The sequence below is a fragment of the Ovis aries genome, chromosome 9, assembly GCF_016772045.2.
Source record: "Ovis aries strain OAR_USU_Benz2616 breed Rambouillet chromosome 9, ARS-UI_Ramb_v3.0, whole genome shotgun sequence".
NCBI lineage: Eukaryota > Metazoa > Chordata > Mammalia > Artiodactyla > Bovidae > Ovis > Ovis aries.
Genome location: NC_056062.1, coordinates 77613680 through 77633455, shown reverse-complemented (window position 1 = coordinate 77633455; position 19776 = coordinate 77613680). Strand labels below are relative to the sequence as shown.

The 19776-nt window shown below is 37.4% G+C and overlaps 1 protein-coding gene across 19 annotated transcripts in view; it reads left to right on the top strand.

Moving 5' to 3' along the window:
• Positions 1-19776, top strand: part of VPS13B (vacuolar protein sorting 13 homolog B) — a 784482-nt gene that overhangs the window by 530825 nt on the left and 233881 nt on the right. For all 19 annotated transcript variants that reach the window (XM_060393910.1, XM_042254441.2, XM_060393907.1 and 16 more), the window contains exon 34: positions 16418-17105. In XM_060393910.1, the coding sequence (XP_060249893.1) occupies positions 16418-17105 (688 nt within the window). The remainder of the gene's footprint in view (positions 1-16417; positions 17106-19776) is intronic.

Sequence of the window (19776 nt, the reverse complement as noted above, 5' to 3'; positions counted from 1 at the left end):
TAGAGTACAGGGCCTGGCTCCATGGGAAAGTCAGGCTGCTTTATCCACAGCAGTCCTTGGGAATATTTCCCTGTGACCTTAACCACAGTGTATACTTGTTTATAAAAGAATAAAAAGAACAGAGTAAGAGAGAGAGACAAGTGAAAACTCTTTTAACTCTTTTACTTATTTTTTTTCTTAGTTGGCAAGCATTCTCAGAAGCCTTTTTTTAAATTCCTGCTGATCTGACTGCAAGTGTGTTTCTTTGATCAGATGTTTATATTGTCCTTATTTTAATTTCTTACTTTATTTTATGCCTGAGTCCAGGACTACAAGGAACACTCAAACAGATAGGGGCTAGAAGGAAGGTAGAACCTGGAGGAAGTCCAGTTTCAGACCAGGGTTCATGGTAGAGTGACCGTATAACTTGCCATCTGATCAGGAAAATTTTGAGAATTGCAGTGGACACTATTAATAAAGAAGATAATAGGTGTGAAATAGTACTGCCTTGGGCATCCCTGATGTGTGGTCATTTGAATAAAGGGATGGGTAGGAAGCTACTGTTCCTTCAGCCCAAACTCTTCCCTCTCTATAAAGTTTCTGTAAAATAACAAGGGGAGTTTGGAAAAAAATACACAAAATCAACAGAACCAAAACTTCTAATTGGAGGCTATTTACAATATTGTGGGTTTTTTGGTTTTTTTTTTTGCCATACATGACATGAATCAGCCATGTGTGTACATGTGTTTCCCATCCTGATCCTCCCTCCCACCTCCCTACCCATCCCATTCCTCAGGGTCATCCCAGTGCACTGGCCCTGAGCACCCTGCCTCATGCATCAAACCTGGACTGGCGATCTATTTCACATACAATAATAAACATGTTTCAGTGCTATTCTCTCAAATCATCCCACCCTTGCCCTCTCTCACAGAGTCCAACAGTCTGTTCTTTATATCTGCGTCTCTTTTGCTGTCTCACATATAGGATCATTGTTACCATCTTCCTAAATTCCATATATATGTGTTAATATACTGTATTGGTGTTCTTCTTTCTTACTTACTTCACTCTGTATAATAGGCTCCAGTTTCATCCACCTCATTAGAACTGATTCAAATGCATTCTTTTTAAGAGCTGAATAGTATGCCATTGTGTACATGTACCACAACTTTCTTATCCATTCGTCTGCTGATGGACATCTAGGTTGCTTCCATGTCCTGGCTATCGTAAACAGTGCTGTGATGACCACTGGGGTATACATGTCTCTTTCAGTTCTGGTTTCCTCGGTGTGTATGCCCAGCAGTGGGATTGCTGGGTTGTGTGGCAGTTCTGTTTCCAGTTTTTAAGGAATCTCCACACTGTTCTCCATAGTGGCTGTACTAGTTTGCATTCCCACCAACAGTGTAAGAGGGTTCCTTTTTGGTAAGAGACTTTTATCTAGAATTTTTTTTTTAAAGCCTTCCATGTTAAAAATTAAAAGGCAGCCAATTTAAAAATGGACAAAGTATTTGAATAGTCATTTCTCCAAAGATGTACATATGATGAGTGAATCATGAAAAAACTATCAAATATCATTAGCCATCAGTAAAATGCACATCAACCCCACCATGAGGCACCCCTTCACACTCAGTAGGATGGCTACATTGATAAGATAATAACAAGTATTGTTGAAGGTGTGGAGAAACTGGAACCTTCATATATTTGGTGGGACTATATTAATAAAATGTTGAAGCTGTTTGGAAGATTGGCAGTTCCTCAAAAGATTAAACATACAGTTACTGTATATTTAACCCAGCAATTCCACTCCTAGTTATATTTAGTTCAGTTCAGTCGTGTCCGACTCTTTGTGACCCCATGAATCACAGCACTCCAGGCCTCCCTGTCCATCACCAACTCCCGGAGTTCACTCAGACTCACATCCATCGAGTCAGTGATGCCATCTCATCCTCTGTCGTCCCCTTCTCCTCAGTTATATAACCAAGTGAAATGAAAATATATGTCAACACAAAAACTTGAATATTATATTACACTGACATAGCTTAATTCATACTACCTAGAAAGTAGAAGCAACCCATGTCTGTCAGCTAATGAATGAAGAAGTAAAATGTACTGATTTTGTGCAGTGAACTATTACTTAGCCATGTAAAGGAATGCAGTGCTGACACATACCACATCAGGGTTGAAACCTTGTAAAGTGGTGCAAAGTGAAAGAAGCAGTCACAAAAGATTCCATTTATATGTAGTGTTTAAAACAGGAAAATCTATAGAGACAGAAAACAGATTGGCAGTTCCCAGGCACTGGTGGGGGAGAAATGAGGTTATGAAGAAAAGTGACCGCTAATGGGGTTTCTTTTGAGAGTGACAAAAATATGAAAAAAAATAATTGTAGTGTTTGACAGCTACACATATATCAAAAAACATAGTATACTTTACATAGATTCATTATGTAGTATGTGAACTGTTATCAAGCATATATTTAAAAATGACATCAAGGGCTAGTTGACCTGTAGCAGGTTGGAGCTTTGGGGTCCTCAGATCACATGTACATTTATGACACCACCATCCTGGGCAGCTTTGCTGTTATGTTTTGCATATTGTGCATCCATCCTCCCCTACCTGCCTTTTACTGCCCCATTGCCCTGTAAGATTTTCTGTGGACTGTGCCTAAAAGTAGCCTGAAGAGCTCTGGAAACAATGGACTCCAGAACCTTTTCCAGCTCTAGGAAGCCACTATTTCGATACACCAAACTGAGAATTTGAATTTGGCCTAGATTACCCCATTTTAGCTCCATGTCAACAAATGGAAAGTTGTGAACAAAGACAGTTTTCCCCCACATAGCGGCACACAGGTGTGACTTAGTGGAAACTGTGGAACTCAGCCAGGTCTTCAGTTCCCTAGTGTAGTGCTCTATCTCTGAGCTCTGCTTCCTGTTCTTGAATACAGTGATTTGCTAAAGTAGAGGCACCTGGTCCCAGCACCTTGCAAGATGGATTTTTTTTCTTTCAACCTTTCAAAATAAATTTATATATTGATGAAGCCTTTCTCTGGGAAGCCATCTGTCTGAAATCTGCAGCAATAAAAAACTTCCCTAGACCTTATATATTCACAGTGGTATCTGTTGCTTCACTCCTCTAATCCTTTCTCCTCCTTCCTTATTTTTTCATTCATTCATTTATTTATTTACAAAGCTTATATTTATGAAGCATCTGCTTTGGACCCAGCACTAGGTACTCAGCACTGAACAAAATGAACTCACCCCTACCATTATAGATCTTGCCGTCTACTAGAGAGAAATATATTTGCAACATAAAAAGTTTTAAAATTTCATTATCATAAGGTCTGTGAAAGAAAGGAAGGAAGTTCTGGGGTCGAAACTATGTAGGTTATGATTTTAAAAGGAGCTCTGGAATCGTATTGCCAATGTTCAAATCCCAGCTTCACCACTTACTAGCTATGTGATTTTGAGCAAATTAAGTTGCCTGGGCCTCAGTGTCTTTATCTTAATAAAGAGATAATAATAGTACCTAGAGTTCTGAGGACTAAGTGAGTTGATATAGAATAATGCCTAATATATACTAAGGGCACATAGGAAAGTGCCTGACACATTCTAGGCATCTGGTAAGTGTTATCTGCATGTTGGTTGTGTTGCCTTTCACAACATTAGGTCATCAACTAGTTAGGTTATCACCACTGCTATATTAACTACCTTCATCGCTGTCATCTACATATACTTATCTCATCATATATACATGCACAGGATTTACAAAAATGGAATGTGGTGTGCTTCTGAAATCAAGAATCCTACAATCTAGTTAAGAGAGTGTAAGAATTAAGAGAAAATAGCAAATGCTAAGTACCAGATAAAAGATCAAGTATATCCTATAGGACTGAAGGAAAGAGAACAGTCATTATGGGTTCATAAAGGCGAGGGCTTTGTAGAGGAAATAGACCCTTAAGAAAGAGGACATTCCAGGCTGGCATGAGTGAAGATGTAGAGGCAAGAAGGTGAATGTGAAGTTCCAGAATGGAGAATTTGAATAGAGGAATAACGAGGGGTGGCTTAAGAGAAGAGGCCTCAGAATATTGGTTAAATATTCAGTAGGCAGTGGTTGCCATGACTGGATTCTGAGCTGGAGTGATCAAATGAAACTTCTCTCCTTTGTCTCCTGAGACCCACTGCTTCATGTGCTACTTTCTTTCACATCAATATCATCATCATCTAGTCAATTGCTTTCTAATTGGTGGTACTACCTACAATCTCTCTGCCCTCCAATCTGCTACTCCCACTGCACATTTCAGCGACATTAATTTTTCTCAAGCTTCCTTTTGTCACTTATTTGCTTAGAATGCTCTTAGTTTCCCATTTGTCTACAGCAGTTGCTCAATTGTTAGAGTGCATAAAATTACTGGGATTTTATCACAAGTGCAATTCGCCTCTCACCTTCAGGTAGGATACTTCTGGAATGGGGCCTGAGAATCTGTTCAAACCCTAGGGGATTCTGATTCAGGTGATCAAGTGGCTCTGCTTTGAGGAAGACTGGCATAAAACTAAGAGTCCAGGTTTCTTAACCTGCCACCTAGAATCTTGTTTTATCCAACCTCACTTTTCTCTGTTCTCATTAATACATCTTTAGTTTCAGCAAAAGGAGACATTTCCTTTTCTCTACACTTACGCATAACCTGTTTTTGTCTTCTCTGTCTTTTTTTGTTTATGTGGTTTCCTCAGCCTCGGTATCCTTACTGCCATTTCAACAAGTCCAGATTGTGGCTTCTTTCAGTCTTGGTTCAGATATGTCCTAAAAACATCTTTAAGTATCTTTAAGCTAGAAGGCAGAGTTCAAGTTTAACTGATTTTATATCTGCTCCCCCATGCAGGGGCCTAAATGAGTACTTTTCAAATGATTCAGTTCATTTATTCTTTTCTTAATTTAATTAATGAGATATTTATTGAATGCTTACTATGTATTAAGTGCTAGTGATAAAGCAGAAAAATAAACACCCTAAAAGTCTCTGTTTTCATGGACCTTTCCTTCTAGTGGGTCAAACATTTTAAAGTAAATATTGAAGGTATTTTGAGAAGAGTTGTCTGTCAGTGCTATATGGAATACTTTAGGAAAGAGACCAGTGAAAGAAACTAATTAAGGAACTCTAGTAATTGGCCAGTGTAGAGTGGGAAGGGTCAGTGAGAATAGAAGATACAGAGGAGATAGCAAGGTTAATTAATGAAATGAAGGGATGACTTGGTCGGGGCCAGGAAAGAATATTTAATATTTGGGCCTTTTGAGAAAGAACAAATAAGTAAAAAGTTAAGATGTAGAGGGAGTATTTGGGGAAGGGGTATTTTTAAATGTTATGGTGATCTTTTGGATGTATGATAGTAATAATGGGACATCTGAATAGAAATGCTCAGTAGCCACTACAAATATGGGGATCTTTGAAGAGCCCAATCCTTTCTCCTTTTTCCCTTCTTCAGCTCAACTCATCAATGTTTTCTTCAATCCCAGCAATTCCAGAATCTACCCAAGAGATAGTCTGTGTCTCATTTAATTTTCTGAAGATGTGACATGGCTCCATGTGTTGGCCCCATTTCCCTGTCTGCAAGTGTCTGTCTAGAATGACACCTCAGCCCAACTCCAAAAGTTCATCTCTAATTGTGCCCTTTCTTGAAATGGTTCTTAACTGATGGGGGACTTAGCTAGCTGGAGGAACTTGAAAGACATAGTAATTGAACCACAGAGTCTTTTAAAATTGGGTAACTGCTTTACACAATTTTGCTGTTTTCCGTCAAACTTCAACATAAATCCTTCAATAAAAATAAATTTTAAAAAATTGGGTATGGTAGTGTATCATCTCCCTATGCGACAGTGACGGCAGTCATTTATGGTTTTTGGGAAAACAGGCTAAGTTTGGAGAGGCAGATTTTTAATCATTGGCATAACAAGTAAACTGATTGGGAAGCTGCCTGGGTAGCCTGGAAAATCATCTTTCTGAATTCTTGTAGTTGACTGGCCAAAAAACAAATCATTTTAGACTCCTGCCTTTCTCTCATAATACACAACATCCTGTCCATCAGCAAGCAGGTGTTGTGAGTGTGTGTGGTATCATATAAATTTTTACTACCTGACTTCCCCACTAGAATGTAAACTCCATGAAGGTAAGGACTTCATTTCTGCTATATCCCCAGCCAGTGTCTAGAACATGGTAGATGTTTGGTAAGAATTTAAGTGAATCGATAATGTGAAATAAAATTATTATTCCACGTTTTGCTCGGTAATTTTAACTTTGGCTCTGTGTTGAGGAAACTCAAGAAATATTTTATCCCAATAAAATTATTATAGCTAAAGTCCAAACATTAACCATACTTGATTGAATAATGTTACCTTAAAAATACAGTTGACTCTTGAACAGTGCAAGGGTTAATCTGTGTCGGTGGACCCTCTGTATCCAGGCTTCCTCTGTATCCATGGGTTCAACAAACTACAGACCATGTAGTACTGTAGTATTTACCATTGAAAAATATTTGCATATAAGAAGACCCGTGCAGTTTAAACTCATTGAAGAGTTAAATATAATATTTTTAATAGAAATTTTATTCCTTAGCTAGTTTAGAGAGATGTACTTTTTTTCCAGACTTGGTTACTACTTAAATGTTTGTAGAGATGATGCTTGATATTTGGGAGGGAGTAATGTACATTTTCTAACTTTTATTTAAGCAGTCCCACATGACTGGGAATATCCTTAAGGTAATAAGTTGAATTACCATCATTAATGTACAGGAAGTTTTTCTTTTAAAACTGCAGGAATTACTAGGAAAGTATCAGCATTTGAAAGTTAACCAATGTTGTAGGCCTAGCTGACCAGAGCTAAAGTTAGGAATATTTACCTGATTTAGAGAATACTTCACATTTCTAAGGTTTGAAGTGAGAAGTTAATATGATCAAAGCAGTTTGTGTGGAAGGTCATTTTGGCCTAGTGATGATTTTTATGGAGTAGCAGAGAAGAACAAAGTTATTCTAATGGAAAAGAAGAAATGGCTGCAGGGCATAAATGTTTCTCTCTAACATCTTGACTATTTTGCATCTCACGTCTGTTGCATCATTAAGGTATTGATAACATATGACACAGAATCAATGTGTAGCTTTAGTTCAATTTAGATTTAATCTACCATCATGAAGTTTAAGGGTAGCCAATAAAAATTTGTAAATGACCCTGTATTCTATAATGTCTTGATGTGCTTCAATAAAATCAGATACAGTGTAGAGAATACTGATATTTGAAGAAATACTGATACAGAATACTGATACTTTGAAGAAAATCTGCAGTTAACTAAACCAGGTTTGTTCAGATCTAGTAAATAAAATATATAATAATAAAAATCAGCTTAATATTTTTGTTAAATGACTATATTCTGTTTGGCAATGAAAATCAGCTACTGGTTATTAAAGTCAATTATGGATGTACTTAAACCATTTCCATTATTTTTTCAACTGGTACTGAATGTTAGAGGAAATTTTTAACACATGCTTTTGCTTCGTTTCTATGATCTCTGCATAGTTTCTTTAAAGGGCATATGTGATTTGAGGGATAAAATAGTCAAAGATTTGTATAGCTTTTTATCAATGGAAATTTCTCCAAAGTCAACTCTAGTTTTCTTATCAGAAACACAATTGCAAGGCAAAAGCCTACTCGAATAGTTAATAAGCATATTCTCCTTCTACATTGCTGCAGAAACGAAATGCAAGCTTCTCTGTGACTCTTACAGAGAAAGCCTAGGCTGGGTAAACTTTCATCTGCTTCAGGGTCAGGGCTGATTCAATCTTACTGCAAGTTTATGAGAGTGGCTGATGTGATACAGTTGTTTCTAGTAAAATTGGACTAGCTCTAAGGAGCCAATCTAAGTTAGTCTCTAAGTAAAATTCTATGAGAAACAGACTCCAACTCAGACACAATTGTAAACCCTGATATAATGAGGACTTGCAGCTGATTTAATCCTATTGAAAATCTTTAAGCAGCCATGGGACAAAATAGTTTCCACATTGACATCTGTGGAATGAACCTTGGATTTCATTGGTATGAAGAGTTGCTACCTTGTACACGTAGTAGCCACTTTTTAAGAGTTAACATCATGGCCATTTCAAAGCAGGTTGTTTCTGATGTAGAGGCATCTACTTAGCTTAAGATCCAGGTTCCCAGAATGTATCAGGTTTTATTAAAAAACAAAATAAAACTAAATTCATTATAAAAAGCAAACAAGTCAAACTTAAACTCAGGAGTTAGAATAAATCAGTTAGATCTAGTTTCCTTGAACAAAAATGACCAACCCATTCCAATTATGTATGTGGGAGATGTAGAGAAAGAGAGGGAGAGAGAATCAGGACTGTTTCTGAGTTAAGAAGTCATATGTGAAGTCTTGCCTGGAATTGATTTTTTCTTTTCATGAATTTAAAAGCCCCTGAAAATAAGCATATGCTGTGAAATCATATATGTTTGAATGGGCAGACAGGCACAAAAGGCTTCAGGGTCAGCTGTGTTGATGAAATCTCAGTATGTAGGATTTGAACTTGCGTGGATAGATTGGTGTGTAAATTTTTTTTGGGGGGGGAGTTGTTTGGTTTATCATATTGAAATGGACACTGATAATGATTCTAGGCATTGTAGTCAGCTTAGCACAATAATTGATTCCTTTTCATAATTTACAACTTAAATTAAGACAATAAACCAAACACAACTACAGTAAAACACAACTTTGCCTAAACTGTCTCCAAGCTTCTTTTCTTGCAGTTAGCAGTGGTTTGAAATGTGAATATTTGAAATGATACTTAGCAGGCAGTAGTGGCCAGATACTGTTACTTCAAAGAGCCGGAAAAGTAACTCCACGAAAGGAGTATTGAAACTACAGTACTCTTTAGCGTTCTATCTGTTAAGCAGTGATGGGTATCATTAGTTCTGCTCTTTTGCATAATTACTGCAGTATTGTGAAAAGTTTTTGCCATCCAACTGGGAACAGTTATATCCTGTGGGCTATTGTGTAACATTTGGCTTAGAGAAATAAAATATTAAAAACCCCTTGTTTTCTAGTACTCTGTAGTACCCAAGTACATACAGGGTTTGTTCAAGTTTTATTAGTGAAAAATAACATGGATTGGTAACATTGAAGGAGGCATTTCATATCAAAGTCAACTTATTCTTTATAATGTTTTTAAATTTAATATGCTTAGATAAATTTTATCTGGTGTATCACTGAGTTGCAATGGCATTTTGTCTGTAAAATGATAAAAGTTCGTGAAGTGCAATGTTGATATTGCTGAAAATTTGAGACTTAAAAATATACTTTTATTGTTCACTTGACTAAGTTAATCAAGTTGAAGTATCTCTGCTTGGTATGATTTGCTGTTTGTCTAAAGCTCTGTGTTAAAGGCATAAAACAACCTTTCCCAGCAGAACCATTCTACCCTATCCTCAAAACCAAACCCTTTCTTGATACAGCTAGAAGGGTATATTTGCAAATATTTAGACAATGAGGCACATAATTCTGTTAAGTTTCTTAAAATTCTCCTTTTTAATTCCAGTATCTGAAACCATTAAAATACTGTAACCAAGTTTTGTTTTGTTTTGTTTTATATCATAGGCAGCATGTTTACTTCTTTGAAAACGTGACAACATTTTTTTGCAAGGGCAACAAAAATATAATAAATGTCACAGTGATATGAGGAAGTGACCTCACTTTGATTTTGTGGTTTCACACTTGACTCTATCATAATTTATAAGATGTGAAAAGTGAGCTCATGACTGGCAAAAGATATATTGATCAAGGTCAAAGTGTAGCTGCTGCTGATATATAACCATAATTTTGATGAGAAGGTGCAAAATATGTGGATATGTTTGGTTTTGGTGTATAAAGATTCCCTAAAAAAACAAGCTAAAAGAAATAGTGTGAGTTAAAATACAGGAATAGGTGCTGAATTATCCTTTCTTGGCAGCCATCAAAATAGAAATTATATTTGTTTTAGTCTTTGTTAATTCTCAAAGTTGATTTCCACATATTTTTCTTTAAAATTTTAAATGTCCACTTATTTGCAGCATTCTTATTAATATGGCTAACTTCCGAATATGCCTGTAAAAATGTTCATATGGCCAAACAAGAAATTTCAATCCATCAAGCTTATCTTTCTTCACTCCAGAGTTCTACTGCAGAACATCTAATTAATATCATTTGAAATTATTTTAATGCATTCTTTGGTATTGTTGCCTACTCAAGTGTGATTTTAGCCACTACTCCTGAGATACTGTGGCTCTTACTAGACTCCAGGGTGAACGAGTAAATTTACCTATCTCAATCCATTAAACGGAGGAATTAGCTTCAGTTCCCCTCGCTACTAGTCAGCTTTCAGCACCTTTTCCATGGTGGCTAATAACTGTACCACGTATAGCTGTGAAAGGATGGGGAGATGCGCTGAAATGATCTAAGAAGTAAACTATCAACTTGACATGTTTCCCTAGCTATTGAAAACCTTCTCATATTGAAACCCATTGATAGTGAAACGAGAATTCCTCTGATTTAAGTACCATCTGGTTGTGCTCAAGGCTTTAAAGCTGTTATCTCTGCATAAAATTTCAGAGTCCTATATTTTTTTCTTCACCAAACTATCCATTTTTAAGCCACAAATATTTTTCCAGCTCTTTCAGATTTTATCTGAAAGTATATTTTAACAGTATTTAAATAGTTCTTAAACAATAACAATTTATCTTGATAGATGGCATGCTGTGTTTTTTCATTTTATTTTAATTAGCCATTGTGGAACCAAATTCCCTTTTGTTTTAGTCTTTTGAATATTGTTTAATTATAGTTATCATGCCAGATATCTTAAAGGTTATTTTACCAATAGAGTTTCATTTAACATAACCCATATGGAATCAATAGCCCAGTTTCCTAAAGTGAATGCTTGGAAAATCTTACATTCATATGTTAAGAGTACACATCCTTTCCTCATTAGTTGGAAAGTACAGGGATTTTGGCACAGGTTCTGTGTGGAAGCATTGTGCAGCTTTTATATGGATTTTGTTTTTAGCCTTTGATGACACTGTTTAGAATAGGAAGTATCTAATAAGTAAAGCATTTTGTCTCAAGTGCTGCCAGTGTGTTTAATATATGCCTGGAGGTCTGAAACATTATCTTCTTCTCTGCAGTAATATGCATTTAATTCTCTGAAAGCAGAAGGTCGAACTTTTAAAAGGGACGCAAAGTACATTTTCAAACAGAATAATTCAAAACATATGGAAGAGGGGACCAGAGTAATGTACAGTTGGTTTTTATGGTTTAATCATGATCATGTTAATGCACACCAGTAGCTAATTAAAGAAAACTTTTATTGTTCATTTTAAATGAGTTAGGTAAAGAGTGGGAGAGCTGATGTAATAGCACTGCCCAGAGATACATGTTTTCTTCTGCCCTCACTAACAGCAAGCAGATATTGCTATTTTTGACAACTTAAATTATTACTCCCCTTGGACAATAATAAAGGAAAAGTTATTTTCAGAGTTATTACATTGTGAACTTTTCTTTCTCCACAAAGGAATAGTAAATTGATGCCTAAGTTTCGAGCTGAGCACACACAATTAATTATAAAACTTCCTTGATAGGCCAGATGGTCTTCAATATAATAGATAAATCTGTAGTGGACTGGTGACAAACCTATGGATTTTTAAATATGTCTCAAAATCATCAGCTTATTTATTTCAGTTCTACATAATAGTGCAGAAACTGAGACAAATGAAGGAAATCTTGGCTTTTAACCCATTTTTAAGAATTTAGTCTTCTAAAACTGGGAAAGTTGTACTTTTTTTCCCTTCCATTGAGAGTCAGAGTCTTTCATCTCTGGGTCATTGGTTCAAATTCCTTTCTGCTCAGTAGTGACTAGAATTAGTTACCATCTGACTTCTGTTCACTAACCCATGTGACCTGAGCTGATAGCTGCCATCCTGCCCCTGCTGGTTATTTATATTGCAAGATCATGCCAGTTGACATTCGCCAGAGTCTAATGTGGCAATCTCAACAGGTAATAGGGCTGGACACTACATTTATTTACCTTTACCTGTAAGTGGCTTATTTATCATGTTAACATTGATAGGGAACACTTTAAAGAAAGAGAAGCTAGATTTTTAAATGCAAATCTGTACGTCAGGAGAAGAAAATATAAGGCTCTGTGCATAGAAGGTATAGACTCATGTAGTTGATTATGATTGCCTTTCCTGATTGAGAGAATAAAAACAGTTGAGTTCTTGATTTGAGTTTCTTGTGCAACTTAGAGGATTTTTTACAATTATGCTACACAGATATATTTAGTTTGCACAGTAGATCCTAGATTACTTATGTAAATGATTTTATTATCTTTTCACATATTATTTGAGAATTCCTAGCTCATACTAGATTTGGAGGTATATTTGAAATTCTTATAATAAGTAACTAAAATCTTTCCAATTTAATTATCCCTTTGATAATTATCATATTTTTATTTTACTGAATTTTAAAATATGTTCATTAATTTGTTTGGTCAGCACACACTTCTTGAACTTTAACATTGTTTAAAGCAATGTGGTGTATGCTACAAATACTAATGGTGTTCTCTCCTCATTGCCTACTAGCTGTCTGACCTTGGACCTATTGATTAATCTCTTTCAGCCTCAGTGTCCTCAGCTGTAAAATGGGATAACAGTACCCCCTTAAAGGGTTGTAACAATTAGTAAAGAAAACATATGTAATATGCTGCCAGTGTTTGGCGTGGTATGGTGTGTGCGTGGTCAGTCATGTCTGACTCTTTAAGACCCCATGGACTGTAGCCTACCAAGCTCCTCTGTTCATGGAATTTTCCAGGCAAGAAATACTGGAGCAGGTTGCCATGTCCTCCTCCAGAGGATCTTCCCAACCCGAGGATCGAACCTGTGTCTGCCTGCATCTCTTGCATTGCAGGCAGATTCTTTACCCACTGAGCCACCTGGAAAGCCCTAATAAACATACTCAGTGGTATCTGATTTCTTATCTTCCATTGCTCCCAATCTCTGAGACAAACCAGTGTTTGAAAAGTGCTATGAAAATGTTAGTTTGTTATGAAAGCACAGAAGCTAAAAATGCAAGCACCATCTAGAAAGGTTGAGAAAGTCTTCATAAGGAAGGTGACTTCTTTTTTTAAAATTACCCTTTATTGAATGCCTACTACATGTGGTCAGTACATTAGCTCATGATCCTGCGGCAACTTTGTCAGTCGGGTATTAGTGTCCCCAGTGTGAGGACGAGCATCTGTTAGAGACAGAGGACTGCTTGAAGTGTGACCAGCACACAGTATGGAGGATGCCGATAAGGAAAGTTCATGAATATATCTGGACAGACCTTAAAGAGTACAGTGTACACATATATTTACATATTAACAATTAAATATTTCTTGTCTGCAGAGCAGTTTTTTTTTCCATTTAATACTGTATCAGAAACTGACATCTCATCGAACTTTTATGGATCCTCTCTTCAGTGTGCTAGTCACTGATAAGATAGTCCTTGGTGATAGAAACAAAACAGTATGGCACAGGCCTTCCAGCAGTCCTTCAACAGCTGCCCGTTAGTGGGTATTTACTGTATGCCAGGCAACGCACTGACCTCTCTAGGTACATTAATTCATTGAATCCTTATGCTAACCCCTTGAGATTGGGTTTATTATTCCCATTTTACAGATGAAATTATGTAGCCTTAAAGAGGATTGTAATTTATCCAATAGCACACAATCAGAAAATGTTGCACTTAACCCTGCTTCTGTCTGACTCCAAGACCTTTAGATTGTTTTAACACTATCTGAATCTGCCACCACAGAATATTCTAGACTACTCTAGAATATTCTAGTAGAAAATAAAAGATCTAGTAGAAAATAATAAATCCTAAAGTGAAGGAATGGGAAAGCTGGTGTGCTGCAGTCCATGGGGTTGCAAAGAGACACTACTGAGCGACTGAACAGCAACAAAAATAGAAGTATGAATTAAGTACTAGGAACACCAAGAAGGAAAAGAATTAAAAGCGCAACTCCCAGACAGGTGTCATTGTTCTGAGTCTTCATGGAGAGCTAAGTGTTGGCGTGCTACAGCAGTTTCAGAAGGGGCTCCAGGCAGGAAAGCAGCATGGTATACAGAGAAGAGTTTAAAAGAACGAGGTGTCTTCAGAGAAAAGGGATTAGCTATTTTTGTTTCGAATACTATATTTTTTAATAACATTGTGCCCTTTGCCACAAAATTAAAATAAATTAACAAAAAAATTATTTGAAAAATTTTAATGACTGTTACATCATTTGTCTTGAATTAACATTTTCACAAGCAACTTAAAATGTGGAAAAGTGATTGACCAAATTAAGGAAGAGCCTACAAAATGAAGCTCATTAGCCAGTACTATGGGGAATGTTTTTTCACTGCTGATGGGAATACAGATTGCTGCTAAGTCACTTAAGTCGTGTCCAACTCAGTGCAATCCCATAGACGGCAGCCCACCAGGCTCCCCCGTCCCTGGGATTCTCCAGGCAAGAACACTGGAGTGGGTTGCCATTTCCTTCTCCGATGCATGAAAGTGAAAGGGGAATACAGATTAGTGCACCCTTTTTGGAAAGGTGCTGGCAATATTTGATAACCTTAAACTTTTTCATACCATTTACCTAGTAATTCTACTTCTAGGATCCTGTCTTAAGAAAATCTTACTTAGATGTTTGTTATAGATGTTTATTGGCAAAACTTGAATACCTAATTGTCCAGCTATATGGGAATAGTTGACCAAAGTGCTCCTAACACTGAATGAAATATTATGCAGCTTTTAAAAAATGACATTTATGTAGAGTATATTAATATGTTAAAAAATTTTATTACCAATTTGTCTCTGCAATATTATTATAACCCTAAAGGGTAGGGGTGAGGAGAACCTACACACAAGTAGGGAAAAAAGACAAAAGGAAATACACTAAAAGATTGCCATTGGTTGTGTTTGGTAGTAAGAAGGGGCTTCCCTTGTTGCTCAGCTGGTAAAGAATCCACCTGCAGTGCAGGAGATCTGGGTTAGATCCCTGGGTTGGGAAGATCCCCTGGGGAAGGGAAAGGCTACCCACTCCAGTAGAAAAGACTTCCCTGGTGGCTCAGAGAGTAAAGCATCTGGTAGTAAGAAGGGAATTGGGAGGATTTTGTTTTTCTCTCAGATTTTCCATGAGTTCTTCCGTTATGAGTGAAAGTCACTCAGTCGTGTCCAGCTCTTTGTAACCCCATGGGCTATACAGTCCATGGAATTCTCCAGGCCAGAATACTGGAGTGGGTTGCTATTTCCTTTCCAGGGGATCTTCCCAACCCAGGGATCAAACCCAGGTCTCCCGCATTGCAGGTGGATTCTTTACCAGCTGAGCCACCAGGGAAGTCCGAGTTCTTTAATGAGTTCTTTAATGAATCTGAATTAATTCAGTGAAAAAGCAAGTGAGTATCTAGGACTCAATAGTGTATTAGAAACTAATTAATGGTTGGGGGGCTAAGAAAGGGAACCAAAGAATCAAACTGGAGGTCTTGCAGTTGTGCTGACAAAATAGTCATAACTGCTGCTGCCACCACATTGCTTTTTGTTCTCTACGTAGGCAGTTGTTGGTGGAAGTATTTGAGAAAGTACGGATACATTTAGTGCACAAAGGGAAAATCCGCATTCAAAGGTTTTAATTACTTATATTTTGCTTGATCACTTACATTTATCCTTGTTTCAAGTCCTATTGTAGTAAAGGAAAATAAACATCATTTTGAATGGCACACATTTATTTTAGTTTACTTTTCTTTGTCTTTCATAATTTAGGACTACTGACTTTTCCCTCTCCTACTATCCAAAATCCTGTAAATCAGTTTTACAATGATAGAGTAAACAGTATAATCTACTCCTGCCTAAAATTAATTTCAACCAATAGTAATCATGATTTGAAAACAGTTTATTGTGCTACTTGGAAAATCACCATAAAGGATACTAACTGAGGCATTATATGTAAACACATACTATTTGTGTTAGTCCAAAGAAAGTAAAGTCTGACATTGAAAAGTATATTTTATTTTATTTATTTTTTCTTTCGGCTGAGCCACGTGGCTGTTGGGATCTTAGCTCCCCAACCAGGGGTTGAACCCTCACCTCCTCACCTTTGGCAGTGAAAGCACCAAGTTCTGACCACTGGCCTGCCAGAGAATTCCCCTGAAAAGTATCTTTTAATGATTGAAATGCACATGTAATGTTTCTCTCAAAGATTGTCTTGGCATTCTAATATGCATAATTTCTTGAAAGGGTACCTACTTTATTTTTATGATTACTATTATACTAGACCCAGTTTTAGTGTTTCTATAACATTTACATAGTAACACTTGGAATATAATTAGTTTAAAATATTTTATCATTTTTCCTTGCAGATCGCTAAGCAAGAACAGAAAAAAATGGATACATATGATGGAAGCGTGGCTGATAGCTCATCTCGGTACAGTGGTGCCCAGGACAGTGGAATCGGCAGTGACAGCGTTAAAATCAGAATAGTACAGATAGAGCAGCACAGTGGTGCCAGTCAGCACCGCATCGCCCGTCCCTCACGCCAGTCGTCAATTGTAAAAAATCTAAATTTTATTCCTTTTGACATATTTATTACTGCAAGTAGAATCTCACTAATGACCTATTCCTGTACAGCCTTACCCAAATCGAAATCGCAAGAACAAAAGGATAATGAAAAAACAGGCAAGAGTTCATTAAACCTGCCAGAAGTCGATTCAGATGTCGCAAAGCCCAGCCAGGCATGTATTTCCATGGTAACAGCAGAAGATCTCTTAAGCAGCAACATATCTTTTCCTTCAGGGAAAAAAATAGGGGTCATCTCTCTCGAAAGTCTGCATGCATCCACGAGGTCATCTGCTAGACAAGCCCTCGGCATAACTATCGTTCGGCAGCCTGGAAGAAGAGGAACCGGTGACTTACGACTAGAACCTTTCTTGTACTTTATTGTATCCCAGCCTTCTTTGCTTCTGAGCTGTCACCACAGGAAGCAACGAGTGGAAATATCCATTTTCGATGCTGTGCTTAAAGGGGTTGCCTCTGATTACAAATGTACAGGTAAGAGCCTTCAAATTTACTAGGGTGCTAATAACCACTAGTACATATTAAGTTTTATTCCCAAAGTTTTAAGGTTGATCAAACAGGAAACAGCTGGCAAACCAGACAAAACTTCTTTTCTCTACCAAATATGTAAATACATAAAGTTCATGTCCCACAGCTAAATCACGTTTAAGTAAATGTTTGAAAAGTAACAGGATTTAGCCTTGGTGTTTTTACTGTGCCTCTGAATTTTTTTTCCAGGAGCTGAATAAAACAGGGGCTCTTTCTGGGCTATTGAAATGCTTAACAATTTCCAATAATTAAGAAGCAAAGTGGGGGTTTTTTTTCGTATTAATGGCCCTTAGGTTTGCTTTCCATGTCAGTGCTGCTAAGGTTAAAAAAAGAAAAACTTTAGAAAATGAAGTTTATTGTTTTGGTATTCTTTTGCCATAATCATCTTGCTGTAACAGCTTGATATTAAATGTATTTGAGAAGGTTTATTAGCAAAGTAAGATGACAACAATTTTACACATCTACAACAAGCATATTTACTAGTGGGTGTTGGCCAACTGCTTCTTGTTGCCCCATCCAGGCTTGCCTAAAACCAGAGAGCACCATATATTATTATAATAATTACACTGAACGTCTGAAGCTTGTTGCATGTTGAGACTAGGAAAGTGATCAGGGATTCAGATTTAAGATATATGTGCTGTTAAGTAATAAGAGCTAATGAAAACAGGGCCAGACCAGGTACAGAGACCTCCCAGAGTTAATGCAGAATTTGGAGGAGGCACTGGCACCCCACTCCAGTACTCTTGCCTAGAAAATCCCATGGACGGAGGAGCCTGGTGAGCTGCAGTCCATGGGGTCACAAAGAGTCGGACACGACTGAGCGACTTCACTTTCACTTTTCACTTTCGTGCATTGGAGAAGGAAATGGCAACCCACTCCAGTGTTCTTGCCTGGAGAATTCCAGGGACGGCAGAGCCTGGTGGGCTGCCATCTCTGGGGTTGCACAGAGTCGAACACGACTGAAGCGAGTTAGCAGCAATGCAGAATTAGAGATTTGTCAGGAAACGCTTTCCAGAAAGGGTAGCGGGATCATCTAAGATCTGGTATTGGAAGAGGGCCCTCACAAGCTCAGGTATAATGCAGGCATTTTATTGTTCTCAGGTGGTCCCATCTATCAGATGAACATCAGCAGTAAGGCATTTGGTTAATTTGTCCATTCTGGAAGTCAGGGTGGTTCATTCTTGGCACTAAGGAGAGTCGTTTTATACAGCAGGCTCCTGAGGAGTAGATAGGAGTCCCAGGAAGTAGGTCAGAGGAGCCCTGGGCTCTTGCTGAGGAATAGTTCAAGTCCTTGACTTTAGAAAGTGGTAACTGACCAGTTGCTAAGGAGGAATAGCCTAGGGTTACCTTCTAGACTGCTTGCTAGCCATCTCTCCATTAGTGCTTGTGCTGGATCATACTGGCTCAGAAGAGCTCATTGTTAAATTTTTAGGAACTTTGAAAGACAGTTGTTAAACCACTGCTAGTTTAAATCACCATAGTGAGAGTATTTACAAAACAGATATTGGCAAATGCTGTCAATCAGCTCTCCTACTCTGAGAGCCAGTGTTAAACATTTATCAGTAACCACTGCCTCCCTTCTTCAAACATGCTTTCATTTACTGAGCACCTGTAATATAATGGCTACTTCTGTTCAATGGAGATGAGAGAGGTGCTGAGGTAGTTTATGTTATATTATTCAAGGACTCATGCCTATAGACCTGATACCTGTTTGGGTATCTGCTTAGCATTAACAAAAACTGGATGTACGACTGGGAGAACAAAAGTTCTTTCCACATCCCTCCCTAACGGCTTTCATCTGCGGTTGCTCTATGGGTGGGTGGCTTCAGCAGCTTCTACTAAAAGATATTGATAACTGAGTTCAGCTGAGTTATCATAGTAAAGGTATACACTGGACTTATAATAGGTTCCTAGCTTGAAATGATAAATTATCTTAAAAAAAAAAAAACTTTTCTTGTGCATAGACCAATGTGGAACCCAGTTTCAGCAGACGAAGTTTAGAAGGTTATATACCAGATTGAGTATAGGGGATTTATGTGTGGGAGGAAAAGTCTTACTACCTCCTAAGGAGCCTTCTTTACATAATATTCTTGTGGATACCTTGCTTTACACAAAAAGCATCTCCTTGGATATTTACACTGTCCAAATAGAGTCATCAATATAAGTCATTGTATTTCCTTAAAATGAATTTAGTGACATTTGTCAGAAACAAGTAGTTAAATTTAACAGCTTAAAAAAATGACTAGCAATTATTGTGTACTCAGTCTGTGCCAGGCATTGTAATAACTGCTTTAAATGCATTATCTCTTTTAATCCTCCTAACAGCTCTGTGGGAAATATGTTCCCATCTTATATGTAAAGAAACTGAAGTTTGGAGAAATCGCTTCTCCAAGATGACAAATAAACAGAGCTGAAATACAAAACCAAGATTTTCTGGACTTTCTGAGTCTGGTCTCTCAACCTGTATGGATCCTTAGAGTGGAGAGGAAAATATGAATCTCAGTTTTCAGTCAACCTCCATTGTCCTTCTCCAGACCATGCAAATGGTTCCTTTTCTTTGTTTTAACTGGTGAATTTGTATATATGTGTCCACGTGACTACAGAGTACAGCCTCTCT